The sequence below is a fragment of the Halyomorpha halys genome, unplaced genomic scaffold, assembly GCF_000696795.3.
Source record: "Halyomorpha halys isolate HHAL.00 unplaced genomic scaffold, Hhal_1.1 Scaffold2824.1, whole genome shotgun sequence".
Lineage (NCBI taxonomy): Eukaryota > Metazoa > Arthropoda > Insecta > Hemiptera > Pentatomidae > Halyomorpha > Halyomorpha halys.
This window is the reverse complement of record NW_027108083.1, coordinates 98,787-116,753: the sequence shown is the minus strand read 5'-3', so window position 1 is coordinate 116,753 and position 17,967 is coordinate 98,787. Positions and strand designations below refer to the sequence as shown.

The following is a 17,967-nucleotide window of genomic DNA, read 5'->3' as shown; positions in this document are numbered from 1 at the left end:
TAAACACGATTTATTTATGATCATTTTTTGCAAATCATATTTATCACCATGTGAACACTGGATCGATTTTTCAGTTAATCCTGATTATACATCAAGAGCGCAAGGGTCAAAGGTGAGTACACTTCTAATAATATTCTGCCAAGTAAGTAGCCCTTTCAAAGAGATCCCTAAAAATGTTTATTTCTGAAAATATTAATTTCGTTGAAATTATAATATATAATTTAAAAATCAATGAATATTTTTTTCTATAATCGTATTGGTCAGACCCAGATATAAATCCTTCCACGATAAACTCCATATTCACTTAAACCCTCTCTTTTCGTCTTCAATTCTTGATAATCCTTCAAGGCGTCTGAAAGAAAGATGGCCTCGATAGCTAATTTAGAAATTTTGTTCTAATTCTACCAAGGATAGATTATCCACAAGTCTGTATCATGAAATTGAACAATAAACCACACCATATTCACTAGTTATATTATTTAGTAAATAAACTTTTGAATTTCAGTAGATAAATTTAAAAAATGTCACGATTCGCCTCGAAAGCCATCCTACTAGTTTAAGCTATTACATGATTAATTTTTACTACGATTTTAACTCAAAAATCAGGCTTTTTGGCTTTTAAGTGATTTCATTAAATAGTAGACACAAACTTTATTGTTATAGTCAGCCCGAAGGTTCGATGCCGATACCACCAATCCCTCTCTACATACATTCATTCCTGTCATCTGTACAAGAACAAATCTACAAGATCAGCGTTGAAGCAATCCTCGGACATAGGTTTTGTATTACCCTTTGGTCGTTTACCTGTCAGTTCAGTATTTACTAAATTTATAGAGATCCGTTCGTAAGCCCTACAATATCATCTACCCACCTTATTTGCCGTAATGCTATAATCTAAATTATATTTACCAGGTACAGTTCGCTCAATTCTGGGACCGTTCGTAGCCGATCGAGTTAAAGCGCTAACTTTGACTGGCTCGTGCCTGCAGCGGTGCCGATTCGAATCCAGCCTGAGGGGTCAACTTTTATTTCTGAGGCGGTCCCACGAAATGAAAATTTGAGCCCCTCTGCCCCCACCTTGGTAAGAACCCTCGTAGGTCATGACTAGGAAGGGGGTTATTAAAAAAAAAAGTTCACTCAATTCTCCGTTGTGTAGCCTTCTAAATTCCCTGGGTAACTTAGTTTTTAAAAACCTTATATTATTATTAATGAATTCTATTTATTTAATTTAAAAACCTTATATTATTATTCATTAATACTATTTATTTAATTTAAAAACCTTATATTATTATTCATTAATACTATTTATTTAATTTAAAAAATTTATATTATTATTCATGAATGAACTATTGATACATATATATCGTATCCTATGCAATGTTAGCTATTAGTTTCAACTATAGTTAATTTTTGCCCAATTGTGCCAATTGGAATATTTTTCCTCCTATTTCTATGTCACCGAAATTCTTGTCGTTTCCACTGCTAACCATTTTTTTTTTTTAAACTTTAGTAATACTGTTAATATTTATTTAATGAAGAATAGAGATAAAGAACAATAAGGAAATATTAATAATACAAATAGAATAAGTAAGATGATGTCATTAAGCACCCACAGACACCTATTGCGCCATAAACACGCCCTGAAGACTGAGTCAGCAAACAGTTTTACAACCTGACACACTGCACAGAAGAACCGCCTTTCTGTTCCTCCATTCAAACCAGGCTACTTCCAAGGCCATGGTTTTAGCTCGTTTTATTTTCGCACCATGTAAAATCGACTTCATCCCCGAGCTCTAATCACAAGACGTATCGGGCTGTTTACTTGTCCAAAACATTTATTATATATATTTTAAGGATCCATACTGTATATATTCATGTATATGTGCATATACATGCAAATATTCACATACATACAGTAGGACCCCTTTTTTTCCGGAGCTTTATTAACTGGAGTTCCGAAGGGCCAGTTTTTTTAAAAAATGTTTTTCCTAATTAATTTATTTTCATAATATTTAGTTTTATATGTTTCGAAATGATATAGAACCAAGTATTGGAGGCAACAGAACTTCTACAAAACTGTTTTGAAAAGGAGAACTCCGGCTATAGCAGAATTACGGGCAATGAGAACTGATATTAGAAAAGAAATATTTAAAGAAAAACAAACTAAAATTACTTATGTATTCTCTAAATGAAAATTCAATATATATGTAAATACATCCATACATTCATTCTTATGTATTTTTGTATATTATAATTTAATGTATATAAAACGTTTATTTGTTTATAAAGGAGATATTCGTAAGTTTTTTTTTTAAATTATAGAAGGATAATAGTGAATAAAATGTTGTATTCAATTATCCGGAGTTTTCGATTATCCGTGAACCCCCATACCCATCATTACCCCGGATAACAGGGGTTCTATTGTATATATACATATACATTATATAATATTTACAACGATGTGCGTGTTAACCATGGATTCACCAATATGAGGAGAAAATAATCGAAAGTGGATTAATGAACATAAAATAAGATATTTTTTAATAAATAATTCAAAAACTATCCAAATTATAGTCTCAAAACTTTTATTTCTTTTACACGTCCAACGTTTCGGCCAATTCGGCCATCTTCAGGGACAATCTACTCAATTCACTATGAAACATATAATTTAACCACTCCAAAAACTTCATACAGGCTATTCTGCCCAGGTCAAAACATTTATATCCAATAAGTCAAATATCCATTAAAAACCACAGTCAAAATTATTTCTCTTTAAACACTATTAATACACTTTTATCACAACCTTGTTAATAAACAAGCATAAATGAATTATTTATTAAAAAATTGCCAGTCTCAAGAAAGAATTTTAAGATTATAAATAAATAAAATAAGATGGTAATAATCGTAAACATTATGCAAATAATTATATTAAGTCAATTTTATTATTAATAGCTCGAATTGATTGTGATTTAATTCTAATTGATCTGTCACGGTGTTTCGATGAATTATTGAGTTCAGCCTTCAACTTCGCCGCACATATTACAATGCATAGCAGATCGATATTAAATAACTCAATACAATGTGTCAAGATCAAGGCGATTTATTTCTATTTGTTTCCTTTATATACAGAAACAACAGGATAAATCACGAAATTTTGCAGTTTAAAAGTATGTGATGTCTTCGTTTGTTGTTGTCAGAACATATTAATCCCATAATCAGAAAGAAAAACTATTATTTATAATATTTGTAATTTATTTCTATCAATTAAAAGAAGATATCCCGCATTAACATAGAAAATTTTCGGTTATTAGAACCTCACTTAAATTGATTAATTAAAAATATATATATTCTTTTACTGAGATGTAGGGCAATTTCTATCGATTTCTATTTTGACCTATCATGGCTTAAGTTTTCCTATAAGCACCTCCCAAAAAAAAAAAATAAAATAAAAAATCTTTTTAAATTAAAAACAAATAATTCAAGAATTCTTGAAGTCAGAAAAATTAACTGATATCTAAATAAACCGATAGTTGATTTTTCATTGACATTGATTCCTGGCAAAATGTTTTCATTTTTGTACAATTTTTTAAAGTTATTGATTTTTCCAGACTTATCATAGACTAACGCTGAATTTTGTACCTCTTACACTAAATCATACTTTCAATACTAAGCATTTATTACAGTAAATATTTGTTTATTTTAACGGAAATGGTCTATACAACCTAAATAATAATAAATTAGTTCAGGGCACCAAAATGTAAAACAAACAAAAAAAATAAAAAAGAAAGAGTAACCCAGTTCTAAAAACAGTCTATTTCTACTTTTTATGAAAGTTGAAAATAAAAAAATGTTCATTAAAAATTTAGCTCTCAAATGAGGTTTTATAAATTTGGCATTGGAAGTTTCATTTTTTATGGTCACATATATTACTTTACGTCATATAAATGGAATATAAAATAATAAATGTTATGCAAGAGTATGACATAATAAATACAATAAACTCGTTTTCCTAACACTTACGTTAGGAGTTTACGTGTTACGAGATATTTCGAAGTGCTCTTGTTTAATAAAAAAAAAAAAAAGAATATAAGATTCAAAGAAGAAGACGGCGAAAAAGAAGAGACTAAACAGAACAAAAATACCACGGCGGAAGCGCAACATAAAAGAGAAGACCTTGTAGTAAAGTGTGACCGGTCGTGGATGAGTGGGTACAAGGTCTCGGGGACTCTATTGTGTCAAATTCGTGCGAATTTAGGTTCAGAACTATTTAAAATTAGATAATTATATAATATAGAGATTATATACGTACATTTTTGAGGTTCAGTCACTAAAACAAAGAAATTAAGACGATGTTTGGCGAATTAGTGATCCTATATAGTGAAAAGAACTTTAAAAAACGATTTTTCTAAACTAATTATTAAACACTAAACTTAAGAGAATATATATTTTAAAAATATGTATATATTAAAGGGTTAAAGAAAATATAAAGGATCTAAAAAAATATCTAAAGTAGTAAAATCGAGTTTGTGATATCGATGTGCAAGCCAAATTTTTTCTTCATTATTTAGTTTATTAGCTTCATATTTATTTATTTTTTTGTTTCAATATCTTCCAACTATTCATATTTTCGTTAAAAAATTATTTGCGAAATGTTTAGAAATGCGAAAATACTAAGGATAAATTTGAGAAAATCCCCCTCCCCTCCCCCCAAAAAATAATAAAAAATATAATAATAATAATATCAGTGAAAGTGGTGGATAGAATTTGATAAAATTTATTTATGACAACCTAAATAACAACTGCCACAATCCCTGCCAGTTTAATCAAAGTAGGATTATTTATAAAAAGTGTTATGGACGAAAAAAGATTTAACTGCTGTCATCCAAAGTCGGAACCAAATTTTCCCTTAAAGTCTGAAACGTAAAACTTTGATGGAAATTTTCGATTTTGAGAAACTATTTTTTTTTTACTTTCTACTCGCATATACATGCCTTTGATAGCAAGGAAGAAAATCTCAATATGACTGAGGTTTGAATTAACATTTTAATTTTAATTTATCTAGATTTATAAAAGACATTAAATATGATAATGCATATTATCAAAAATTATTTCAATAAGGATTGGGTGGAAATAGCAAATCGAAATCAAACCGCTTTATCTTCACTCAGAAGTGAAAGTAAGTTCTAAATTGTTGAATGTGATAGTATCGCCATAATAGGTATAATACACCCATTACTACAAATCATGGGCTATTATTTGAATTTCCATTTTAGATATAAAAAAAATGTATTTATAATAGTTTTAAAAAAGTGTTAAATGAGTTTTTATTGCTTTCAAATCTAATAAATATATTCATTATTGTCATCATTAGAAAGATAAAACATTTTAATTTCCAAAAATACCAAAACATTTTAATTTCTTTCAAGTATACACATGTTAGGAAAATAAGCAGACTTCTCAGACTTTCCTGTAAGAATAAAGGGTTTCTTGGTGTGGTGGGGTCGAATATGAATTTAGTTTTGTATTTGAAATTTATTTACTCTATTATATCCCTCCCCCCATTTTATATCAATTTCGTTTTTTATAAATTTTTCGGACATTAATATTTTATAATTTAAAAAATTAATTTTATCCAAAAAGTCCGAATGTAATTTTTTGAAATTGTATTCCATAATTCCAGCTGATCTTAATTTTTCTAAATTAATGTTTTAGCACATTTTCTTGACTTGTAACATTTATTACTCGTATATACTTTGATCAAATTTGAATATTTTAATATCTTTGGAAAGAAGAGTTTTTATCTTTTTTATGACGATAATAACAACGAATGGTTTTATTATATTTGAAGGCAATAAAAGGTCACTTAACTCTTATTTAAACAATTATAAATAAATTCTCACAAAAATTATAACTCAAATTCTAACAGACCTAGTAGGGTCCAATCATGTTGATTTTGGTTCTCTATAAAGTCTTTTTGGTGCTATAACAATTTGGAATTGTTTGATTGAGTACTCTGAGTGAGAAGAAAGAAATTCTTGATTTTTGTTCCATAAAACTGGTATTTTTACGAAAAATGTCTACGTACTTGACGAAAACGGAGATCATATACAATTTTAGTATACTAACAAACATAAAATGGTCAAATCAAGTTTTTAATTGCAAACGTGTCTTATTATTAATTTCATAATTAGAATGGCGAATAACTCTTGAAAGGTAACCCATTAGAGCGAGTAGAAGCATGCAGGAAGTAGGTACAGAACGGATATTCGTCATATCGCTAATGTGAATTCGTTACTAATTAATGTATCAGAACATTGTATTATTGATTTCATAATTCAATAACTTAAAAGTATAGTACGAAAATAAATAAATATATTCTTAGCCAATCACGAAATCATCGATTAATACTTCGCTTCCAAGAAACTTGTTAAGATTAGATATTTGGAGCAGCTGTTAACGGTAAAAATGTCACCGATAACACATTACATATTTTAAATTAAGAAAAAAAAAAATATATATATATATATAAAACATAATTTTTAATTACTAAGCAATTTTTTACTAATTAATTTTCTGTGAAAAAATTAAATTGATTATCTATGTCCGTTATGTTATTAAAGTTTATAATTATATTTCATAAATGTTTCTAAAAATTATTGGATTTTATGTATATATGTTCCGAATCACTTCTATAAATGTTAAACTATTTTTATACTTTAAAGTTCTTTTATAACTTAAATTATGTTAGTTATTTAAATTTATACCTGTGCTCAATTTTCTTTTACTTTAAGTTACATTTTTTATATGTTTTTATTACTTTGTTTTAGTTTGATTATATTCGTATTAGTTATTTGTTGTATTCGATTAAGACTTTTGTCTTGTTGTTATAATAAATAAATAAATTAGAGCCAACTTTACGATCCACTCTGCAGGTTTTCAGCAGTTATAAAGAACAAGAATTATAACAATGTAGAGCAATTGTAGGATAATAGAATGACATTTAGAAAAAATATAGAAATATGGACAGAGTGAGTTAAAAGTTATGGAAGTTGAAATTTGTAAATATAACACGGATGAATTATAATAAATACAAATTCTTATACAATAATTTAGTAATAACAGATAAAGTAATATAAACAATACCAAATAAGGTAAAACAATAAAATAATGAGTAAGAAATTACTGTTAAAGTATAATGGGAGTGACAACTTTTTTTTATGGCGGGATCATGATGATGTTTATTTTCCTCGTCACCTCTATTTTCGAAAATTTCTCCTCTGATTTGTCTCAAATTTGGAGGCAATATATGGTAACTGCAAAACGGGTGAATTGTCAATTTTATCACATTCACTTAACTACTTTCGTTTATGTACATGCAAACATATTTTCCAGGACACACCTATATTTTGAAAATGACCCGTCAGATGATACAAATTTAGAAGAAACTCTCTACTTTCTTAGTGTATTTATAACCATCCTAGATTAGTTATTAACATATATTTAATTTATTTGAAACGCTTTATTTCGAAAATGTTATATATTAATATATTATTAATTACGAATTAGAATGATCGATGAAAAACTCTTTAGGACCATATTAAATCTATTTTGTACAAAAATACAAAATACATACAAGAATACAACAAATTTTTATTTGTAACAATTTTATTTTTTTCATAAAAATATTTTTCTACATTTAAGCAACCTTTCGGCTTTTTCACTTTTGGTAATTTTCGAAATCTTGTTTTGTGCTTTTACTCCCCAGTCAGTTCATTAAAATTATTTTATTTCATAAAACTACTCCATGTAAGTATTAGTCAACAGTTCTAGATGATTTTTTCTTGAAGCTTTTTATCTACAGTGTATTAATAAATTAATATTATAGGATAAATATGATCAAAATGATGCATCGTGGGGTGTAATGTGGTCCAAATGATTTTCCTAAATCATTTAGATTGTTATTCATTAATTAGTTATTAATCCCACTAGAAAAACTAACATTGAAATTTATTTAAAAAAAAATCAATATTAAACACAAAAAAAAAAGCTTTTCATAAAAACATACATTTCTATATAAACTAATATGTAACTAAAAAGCCCCAAGAAAAAACGACCTACAACTGTCGATTTTGCATTTTAGTTATGAGTCAAAATAATTATAACGAAATGGCGATGAAAACAGATTTCAAAATGGTCAAAGAGTAAAATGGCTGAAACGTTACCAATATATAAACACAATAAATAAATATGTAAAAAATCTCAATGTAACAAATAAAAAAACGTTATTCTTATATAATTTTATTTTATTACAAAGTGTGTTTAATGTGGTTTATAAGGAGATTTTGCCTCAATCATTGAAACTGATAACTTAAAAATAAATTCCATATATGTATGGGATATACATGGACACACATAATATTAGTTTTCTAATACATATCTACATCATCTATATTACCCTACTTACAGAAATTCAAATATTAATTATGATATAAAGGTTTTATAGATATAATGAATGAAATTCATGGGAATATGTGGTCCCAACCAGAAAATCATACCATTTCTTTATATCATAAGTTACATATATATTTTAATCAATCAATAGTATTTTTTTAATGTCCCAAAATGATGATAATATAAGGAATTCTTAAAATCCGAACATATTCATGTAAAAACGTTCTAACGGAAGTATGGAGCGGGAAACTGTTGTGTGAACAATCGATAAAAGGTACTTGTTCAAACATGGCCCTGACATCATTACCGCCGATTAGGGGCACTAAAATACCTCATGGAATGTAACAGAGTTTCAAAGAGCACTTAAGTATATTTATGTCATCAGAGGTACTTAAGTGCTTAAATCCCCTCAGTTATAGTTTGGCATTGTTAGGTTGCGATGATTAATGTTTATCATCAACCACTATGGACTACAGAACGTTGAGATAAAAAAAATTATCATGAAAAATTGATAAGATAACACTAATAACAAATATGGAAACTCTGCCAGGTATTAAGTCTACATGAAAAAAAAAAACTAAACGTTACACTTTATAAATAAAAATCATTTAGCTTTATCTGTTTTTCGAGACGAGATTTGATTATGATAAAAAATTTAAACAGGTTATTTTTTTGAAATCATATCTTAATCTATGTTTAGTACTAACTTTTAAGTTTACTAATTATATTTACAGTTAAAGTTTTTGAAAATATTATATTTATTGGTTACTCATTAAATTTAAGATAATAACTAAATCAATAGTAAAGGTTAAGGTTTGATACTATTTCTTAACATAACAATAATAAAAACAATTAAAAATATAATAGGAATACATTACTTTCAATCGACAAAACTGTTAAAATTTAGAGGCCTAGAATTTTTTTTTTTTCAGTTCCTTACCACCCATAGATAAAAAATATACTTTCATTGAAAAAGGGCATTTTTTTAAAACCTAATCTATGCGTTTCAGGGCCGAACAAAATAACATTTTTGCTCATTGGTCTTCCTAAGTTTACCATGATTAGTATAAGGGCAGGACGCATAACCTCCCTCCTAAACCTCATTGTACTCGTACAAGAGCCCAAAAGGAGAAAGAAGGGAAATTATTTCTTCCAATTTTTTATTAATTTAATGAAAACTATATATATTCACTAGTCAAAATTGATGAGTCTGCCAATTATAGGTAGGGGGAATAAAAAATGGCGGCTATTTAAAAACGTTATAAATAATTAATTTTTCATTAGAAGCTCTATATCTTTAAAACTACCTATAAGTTTATCTTCATATGAGTAACAGTTTTCATGATATTTACTAAAATAAATTGATTTATAGTTGTTCAGACTAATCTTCATTTGCAAAATTTATATTTATTTGCGAATATCATAAAAACTACTACCCCTACGAAGATGTCATAAACTAATTTATAGTAAGTTAAATTTCCTTTATTTTGAGTGCTTGCACCAGTGCGTCTTATGGTTCTAGAGATACATGTTTTCAAAAATCATACATTTTATACGAACAACTAGAAATTAACATTTTTTGAATTTATTTTGTCAAATATCAAAAAAATTGCTACTCCTACAAAGATAAACGTTATAAACTATTTTATAGTAAATTTAACTAGCTTTAATTTGAGTGCTGAATGACATCTATACTTCACATAGTTGCTGAGATATAGATTTCTCAAAATAAATCAACTAACTAACAATCTTTCAGTACATTTTAAAGAAATACTGCTTTTTAAAATGCTATAGTTGGAGAACCTTTGAGCGTAAATAGCTCTATTAGGATTCATATTTCTTCAAATGTACTCTACTTTAAATTATGTTCTCTTAGACTTTCTAGTGTTGTTAGTAGTTTTAAAGAATAGAGCTTCGAATGAAAAATTAATTATTTTTAACGTTTTGAAACAGTCGCCATTTTTTATTCTCCCTAACTGTACTTGGCAGACTCATCAATTTTGACTAGTAAATATACATAGTTTTCATTAAATTAACCAAAAATTGGAGAGAAATAACTGCCTTTTTTTCTTCCCGGCTCTTTTATTATCATATACGCCACATAAACATAGATGTTTACTATATTTTAAACATTAATTAATACCAACTAATAGGGAAACATGTTGACCAAATTAATAAGTTACCGTATTTATTTTGAACATTGTTTAATTTGTTGTACCATAACGTTTCCGATAGGACGTCCCGTTTAGGATTTATAGGCCAAAAATTCACAAAAAATCCCGATTTATTACTTTATTTAATTAATTTATAAGAGTTTTACGACCACCTAAAATTAAGTGACACTATCAACTATGATATAAACATTTTCATAAGATGTTTATATCAAAGTTGATCTAAAATTAAATGTTTTTAAAATTAATGAAATTGTGACAAAATAGAGCAATTTGACTTGTAATTACTGACCTGGGCAGAATAGCCTGCAAAACATTTTTAAATTTGGGTATGAGGTGTAAATTTATATTTAAGATTGTCCTTGGGGTTTGCAGTATTGGCCGAAACATTGGACTAAAAAGAGTGTTGAGACTTCACATGGATACCATTTGATTTAATTAGAGAATACTTAAGTTTCATGAAGCTATTTTGTGGTAAAATACCATTTGGTTTAATTAAAAAATAAACATCAGTCTCAAGAAATTGAAAAGATTATATATTAAATATTCTCTTTAGAGTCCTTAACGTTTCAAATACAAATATTGTATAGTACCTACATATTCCAAAGAAGAAGTTATAATGAACAGTAATTTTGATTTAGGGGTAGCTAAAATGGAATAACACTGAGTGAAAAATTGTAGGAAATTACTTGAAAAGTATTTACATTTTATACAAACCTAAAATAAAATTATTCAAAGCGGGCCAGTTTTAGGAAAAATACAGCGTATTGTACTCCGTTCTCATGATTTTAAAAATATTTTACATAGATTGCCATGGAAACCCATTCACTATTTGCTTTTTTTCAAATAAATCGATACCTATACTTCTCCAGGAGTATTTATGATGCTCATAAGAAAAATTGTTAAATTTGTTAGCAATTTAAATCATAAATTAAACATATTAATTACTTAGGAGAATAATAACTTCCCTCCAAACAATGATTTTTAAAATATCGACTTATAAGCATACTAATTTTGTAATAAAAAAAAATATATAAGCACATATTTTGATTATTTTTTTCCTCAAATCAGGAACCCTAGATCGAATATTCTTTTTTTTATTCATAAAATTATTTAAAATACTGTTAATTCCTGGAGTAAAGCAAGAATCTGTATAAAATGGGCACCGAAGCCATCAATCGGTTAATTGAAAATATCCGGCAGTCAGTCAATTCCTTCCTAACCAAAGTCTTGAAAGAGTATCTACTGTAATTCATTGACTGTTGATGGGAAATAATGAAACATGAATTAGTTTTATTTATTTTGATTTTGTTTTACTTCTAATTATTGAATTGACTACTCCTTCATTGAGAAAATATCAAATTTGTTGTAGTAATTATTTTGTTATATGAAAACAACTTAAACCTCCTTAATATTCTTTGTGAAACACTCTTTATTCAACTTTGTTTATCAGAGAAATAAAGAAAAACCTTGAAAACGCAGAACGTCTTTCTTATGCAAAGCCACGTTAATTGTCTATTCACATAACTTGAATAATTTAAACGGTGTAAATGAGAATGGGACAGGATTGAGTTGCCTGATTCATTAGACAAGTACAAATGATGAAATATATCAAATTCAACTTTCAAATTACATTATATTGTGCAAATAATATAAAAAGCATATGGCTCCTGAGATTCCTTGTATCATTCTCCCAAAATAGCAAAATTTACCTTTCTAATATTTTAATTGAAAATATGGAGCATAATCATAAAAAAAAAAATTGGTAAATGAAATTTATTTAAAGTGAAGATAAATTTAAACGCAAGAATATTTCAACACTTTTAATTCTAGGTTTTAGTTCTCATACAATCTTCAGGGATACAAATTCCATTTACACACTCCATTACAGACTGACCTGACTTCAAAGCGGTAATAAAAAAAAAAAAAAAAAGCCCTGCAAAGTGGGGCGAAACGTAGGAAAATAAATAGTTGTAAACTATTTTTATTTCTCTTTTGACCGCAACCCTGACCATCTCCCTATATAAAAAAAAAAAGTTTATAAATTTAAATTAGTGAAATATTTTAGACTTTAATTAAAAAATCAGGTTTCTAATACGATGGGTTGGAGTGCCAAATTTGCTATAGAACAATATTTTATGTTAACGAATTATGTCTAATATTTTAGTTTAGTGGTCATAATAACAGGTGTTGCGTACATAAATCGATAAGAACCAGTGAATTTTAATTACGGGATTCATTATTGCTTCGAAGCTTCATCACTATGGCAGATAATGGTATACCAGAAACATTTGTGGTTGTAGTCGTTTCAACCAATGTTAAGCCCACAAATGTTCGTGTCCCCAAGGGTTTAGGTCAAAACGGTTTTGATTATCCGACCAATAAAAGGGGGAAAATAACAATTTTTTATCCATTATTCCCATATTTTAAAATTGATATACTCTTAGCATTCTCAGTGCCGTAATATAAAACACACTCCCGGTAAATATTAGTTTAAAAATACATAATCAAAATGTAGTTCCTATCAATAACCACATTGTCAACCCAGGTGCAGGGTGTAGCCCCATGAAAACTTAAAAAAATTATAAACTTAGATAGCGTTTTGTATGTGCCTACTTCAGGAGTAGCTTAAGGTACACCTAGAGGTAATATAATATAAAGAAGAAACTAAAAATTTAGGAAAAAATCTTAGATAAACTTTACTCGATATTCTATCACTTATCGATATTACTAGATACACAACTGCAAAATTTCATTAAAAAATTATATGGATTTTTTTTTTAACACATCAATTTTGAAATATACAAAAAAATAATAATATTTTTTTAAAATAATGAAACTAATTAATTAGGAAAAGGAGAAAAAATATCATACAAAAAAAATCAAAGTCATTCAAAAAGTAAAAATAAATATTTTTTAGTAATGTTCTTTTTTAGTCTCGGGGCTCTATTTAAATTCTGAAAATTAATTTAAATTTTAATACTTGCTTTACAAATAGAATAACACATATTATTGTAACTATTTTTTGATTAAATGTGCATAATTTTTTATCAAAAGTAATTTAACAAGAATTGAACCCCGTCACATTCAGTTCTTGGATTCAAACACCTGAGATGACAAGTTTGTTTTTTATTGTATTATAAGAATTAATACTCGATTCCTTGAATTCGTATTCTACTGATTGATACCGTCGAGATTTTGATAAGGCTACTCTTCAGTCTAAGGTTAGAAGGACGTTTAGCTAATTGGAAATTTTTAAACAAAAAATTAATCTTTGATTTGGGTAATTCTATAAGTCATATAGAATTTTGGGAAAACTATATAAAAAAAAAACTGTCAAAGAAACCAAAAACGAACGGTAATTTTAATTATTTTGAACTTGTGTCATTATGGTATTTTAATTTAAATTTTCTCGTTTCTCAAAACAATCAACTTTATGGAAATACGGAAATAATTAATAATAAATATACAAAAAAATAAAAAATATAATTTAATATGTATCGACAAGAATAATTCTACATATATCCCTTTAGCCCTTACTACTATGTCTGTTAGTGTCACCTAAACAACCGTTGAGTAATGCGGTATAATCATAAGTCTGCCCCGTGTCCGTTCCAGACTTATATCAGTTGGAAAGTTATGATTTATTTAGTAGTTTATTAAGTAGAGAGATTAAGTGGTCTGGGGGTGCCATCAATAAATAAATAAAAAATTATTTATTCGTGCAGACGTTTCGACCTAAATTTTTTTGTGGTCATTTTTGTTCAATTTCTACATGATAAAATTTATCTACTTATAAAAGAAACTGTAACCAGAAACTAAATTATGAAGAATATTATCAGGGATGCGGTCAGAAGAAAACAATTAATAATAGTTTATAACTATTTATTTGCCAACTTTTCGCCCTAAAAAAATACAAAAACAACTAAAAATATTTTGACATAATAAGATAAATACAAAAGGTAAATTAAGGTAGGGTGTTTTCATTTATATTTATATAATTTTAACCCTACCTTAATTTACCTTACGTATTTATCCTATTATGTCAAAATATTTTTAGTTATTTTTGTATCTGTTTAGCCCTGATGAGGGGACGAAACGTCGGCAAATTGTGTAAACTATTTTTGTTTTCTTGTGGCGAACGCATCCCTCACCGTCTTCTCCATAATTTAAATTAGTACAGTCAGTTATTTACTTAAATATAACATTTAACCAGAAACATACTTGCAATTCATAACTATCACTCAAAATTACTATTAGTTAATTACCTTTTTAACACTATAAAATATTGAACATTGCATTGTTTAATATGTACATCTCTTGTTTGTTTGACATTAATTGTTTATGTTCTATTTCTTCTTATCTTTGGTAATATTGGTGATTGATATTTCAAAAATTAAAGTTACTAATTATATCGTTAGCACCCATCCTTCCCATACCTGTTTTATAGTTTACTATTTGTTTTATGCATAGTACTTCAAAAATTTATGATTAAAGATTTTATAATTGTAATAAATAAATAAGGCTAAATCAACATTATGATAAATTAAGACAGGGAAGGAATGAGTGAGAAAAGGAATTCTTCCTAGTACTCACAACAAATAATATTTATTGTCCATGTCAAAATTCATTAAAATTAATAGCTACTGTGAATAGATACGAGTTAGATTTTTTATGATGCAATAAAACTTCGCTTAGAAAAAGTTTAATTTGTTTTTAAAGAAGACAAACTGCATTTGAGTAGAATTAGTTCTGTTTGAAGGACGTTCAAATAGGTTGATATTATTCCAAAGCACAAGCCTTCGTTGCGTAATGGCAACGAAAATTGTGATCAGAACCTCAGAAAAATATTTCTCAATCTGCATGAATAAAAGATAAATAAAGAAAATAATGATCGATAACCCAAGCTGGAATAAATGTAACCCAAAATGGTACAATAACCATTAATTATATAAAAAAACAAGATATAAAAATCTAAAAAAAAGTATTACAAACTAGAATAGGACTATAAAATGGCATAAAAATATATTTTAAACTATAACAAATATGACTATAATAAATATTGTGAAAATTATATTTATAAAAAAAAGGATATAATTTTCACATTTTTTGCATTTTCCTATAGTCCTAGAATAATTAAAAATATATTTCCATGTCACCTTATAGTTCTACCATATTTTATAATATTTTTTTTTTTTTATTTCTGTTTCTTGATTCTTATCAAGCCTGATGAAAAAGGTGGGGCTAAACGTTAGAGGTTTTGGTACTATTTTGAGCTTCCTTTTTTTTAACCAACCTACCTTCCTTCATTGATATATAAGGTCTCAACTGATAATTTTGCAACAGAATAAATGTAATTGTTATTACGAATTAAGTAATAATTTTCCAGATGAGATTACCTTCAACAACCAAGACGGAAATTCGATTATGAACAAAAAAGTTCCTACATAGCTTTACTTCCGATTTAGTAAGAAAAATAAATTTAATTTTTGTTTCAGATTAATTTCTACGATAATCATATTACAAATTTTTATTTACAAAAACATAAATTAAATTTACATTGATAATAATAATAACAAAGTTATAGGTGTTATTAACAAAGTGCGTAGTTGATGTAGCTGTGAAGTGCTGTGCTATCTATTTCTCAACCATTCTTATCTATGTGGTTCGATGAAGCATCAAAATTTGTAATTTAATTTTGACTGACATATATTATTAAAACAAAAAAAAATACTAATCAGTCTTCACTAGATTTACTGACAGTATTATAGTAAATTGATTTTATAAATGATTGCTTATACAATGTTAGGTATATTATAGGCATCGTTCTTTAATTGTCTATTTTAATTTTTTTTTTTTTTGTATAAAACAAGTTCTGAAAACTTGGAAGAAGTAACAACTGAAGCCGCGAGCAATTGAAGAGGTTATATGACAAAGGGATCATTGCTTTAAATAATACCTTGTTTTATTTATCTAAATTTCTGTCATTTTCAATGGTTAAAAAGTGAGATTTCTCGTCTGAAATAGGCCATCACTCGAGTCATCAATTTAATGAAACTAAAAACAATCCTAAAACTCACCGCACAGGCCAAATTGAAGAAGAACAAGATGTACTTGGATGTGCAAAAGAAGAACCCCATGTCTTGACTCTTCGCTAACAGATTACGAACTGATAATTACGGATTGCGCCTCGGTAACTCTGGCAGAATGCTCCCCGCCTAATTTCTGCTTGACTCATCCTTTCCACAGATAACAGTGAACGTTATGATAAAAATAGATCTGATTGGAATGATCGAGTTCGTAAAATACCGCGAAATTAGATCGATTAAAGAGTGTTTGTTCGAGTCACGTACTTACAATAAATTACCCATTAACTCAAAACATGTCTAATTTTTTAGCTCATGTTATATTTTATTAAAAGTATTCCGATTTCAAGAAACACTTATGAACCGTTCGGAAAAATGTCAATGATGTATATCGTTCAAAAAATTTTATTAAAAAAACTATAGCTATTATGATAATGAGGTAGGCTTATGTTGAACGTAGGTTCAATATGAGATAGTTGGTAGTGCTGTCAGTACAATAATAATGAACAAAAATAAGTCAATCTTATTTCATTTGAGCCGACGTTTCGGCCTAAATTTAGAATCTTTATCAGGGCTTGATTAAAAAAAACGAGATGACCAATAATAATTATTGAAAAAAACAAACAATCAAATAACTAGTATGACTAATGATACTTATAACAGATAAAATATAATACTGCTACAGTAAGAGTTTATGCTGCGATATAATAAGCATTGAAAATATTATAAATTCTAAAAAAAATCTATTTCTATTTATTGGAGTTTACATTGTATTACATAAAAATACATCTGGTAAATGTTATGTATGTTCTATTACAATAGCATAATACAGACTTGTGAGGAAACTACCCATTGGTAGCACTCCAATGAAATTTCTACGTTAAAAGGTCTCTAGGCCATTTTCATTTCAAGAGCCTACGGAGAATAGAATAGAACGGAGAAGTAGAAGAGGAAGCAAGGTTAGAAACTAGAGGGTTTGGATGTTTAGTGAGTTTAGAAAAGAAGGATTGATATTTAGTTCGAATTACACATGAAACATTAAAGCCTTTATGGATGATTTTATTCGGGATTGTAAGGATTGGATACGAGAGGAATTCGGTGCTTTAGTGGAGCCCCAAAACTCAACTCCTTACGTCAAAATCAGCCTTATTATGATCAGGTAGATGATGCTTTTGTAATTAATAGGAAGTTTTAACGGTTTGTCTTGTAAGTGTTGTGATAGTCGGTATCGACAAGCAATTTCCTGCCTTTTCAGTCTT

General features: G+C 27.7%; 1 protein-coding gene across 2 annotated transcripts in view; it reads right to left on the bottom strand.

The window, feature by feature from the left end:
- The window catches only part of LOC106691720 (23 kDa integral membrane protein), a 60,059-nt gene that overhangs the window by 26,516 nt on the left and 15,576 nt on the right, over positions 1-17,967 (bottom strand). The window contains exon 1 of one of the 2 annotated variants that reach the window (XM_014437574.3): positions 16,703-16,856. The exons of the other annotated variant lie outside the window; for it this stretch is intronic. Coding sequence (XP_014293060.1) covers positions 16,703-16,762 — 60 coding nt within the window. The 5' untranslated portion in view covers positions 16,763-16,856. Of the gene's footprint in view, positions 1-16,702; positions 16,857-17,967 lie in introns of those variants that run through there. 2 annotated transcript variants of the gene reach the window in all.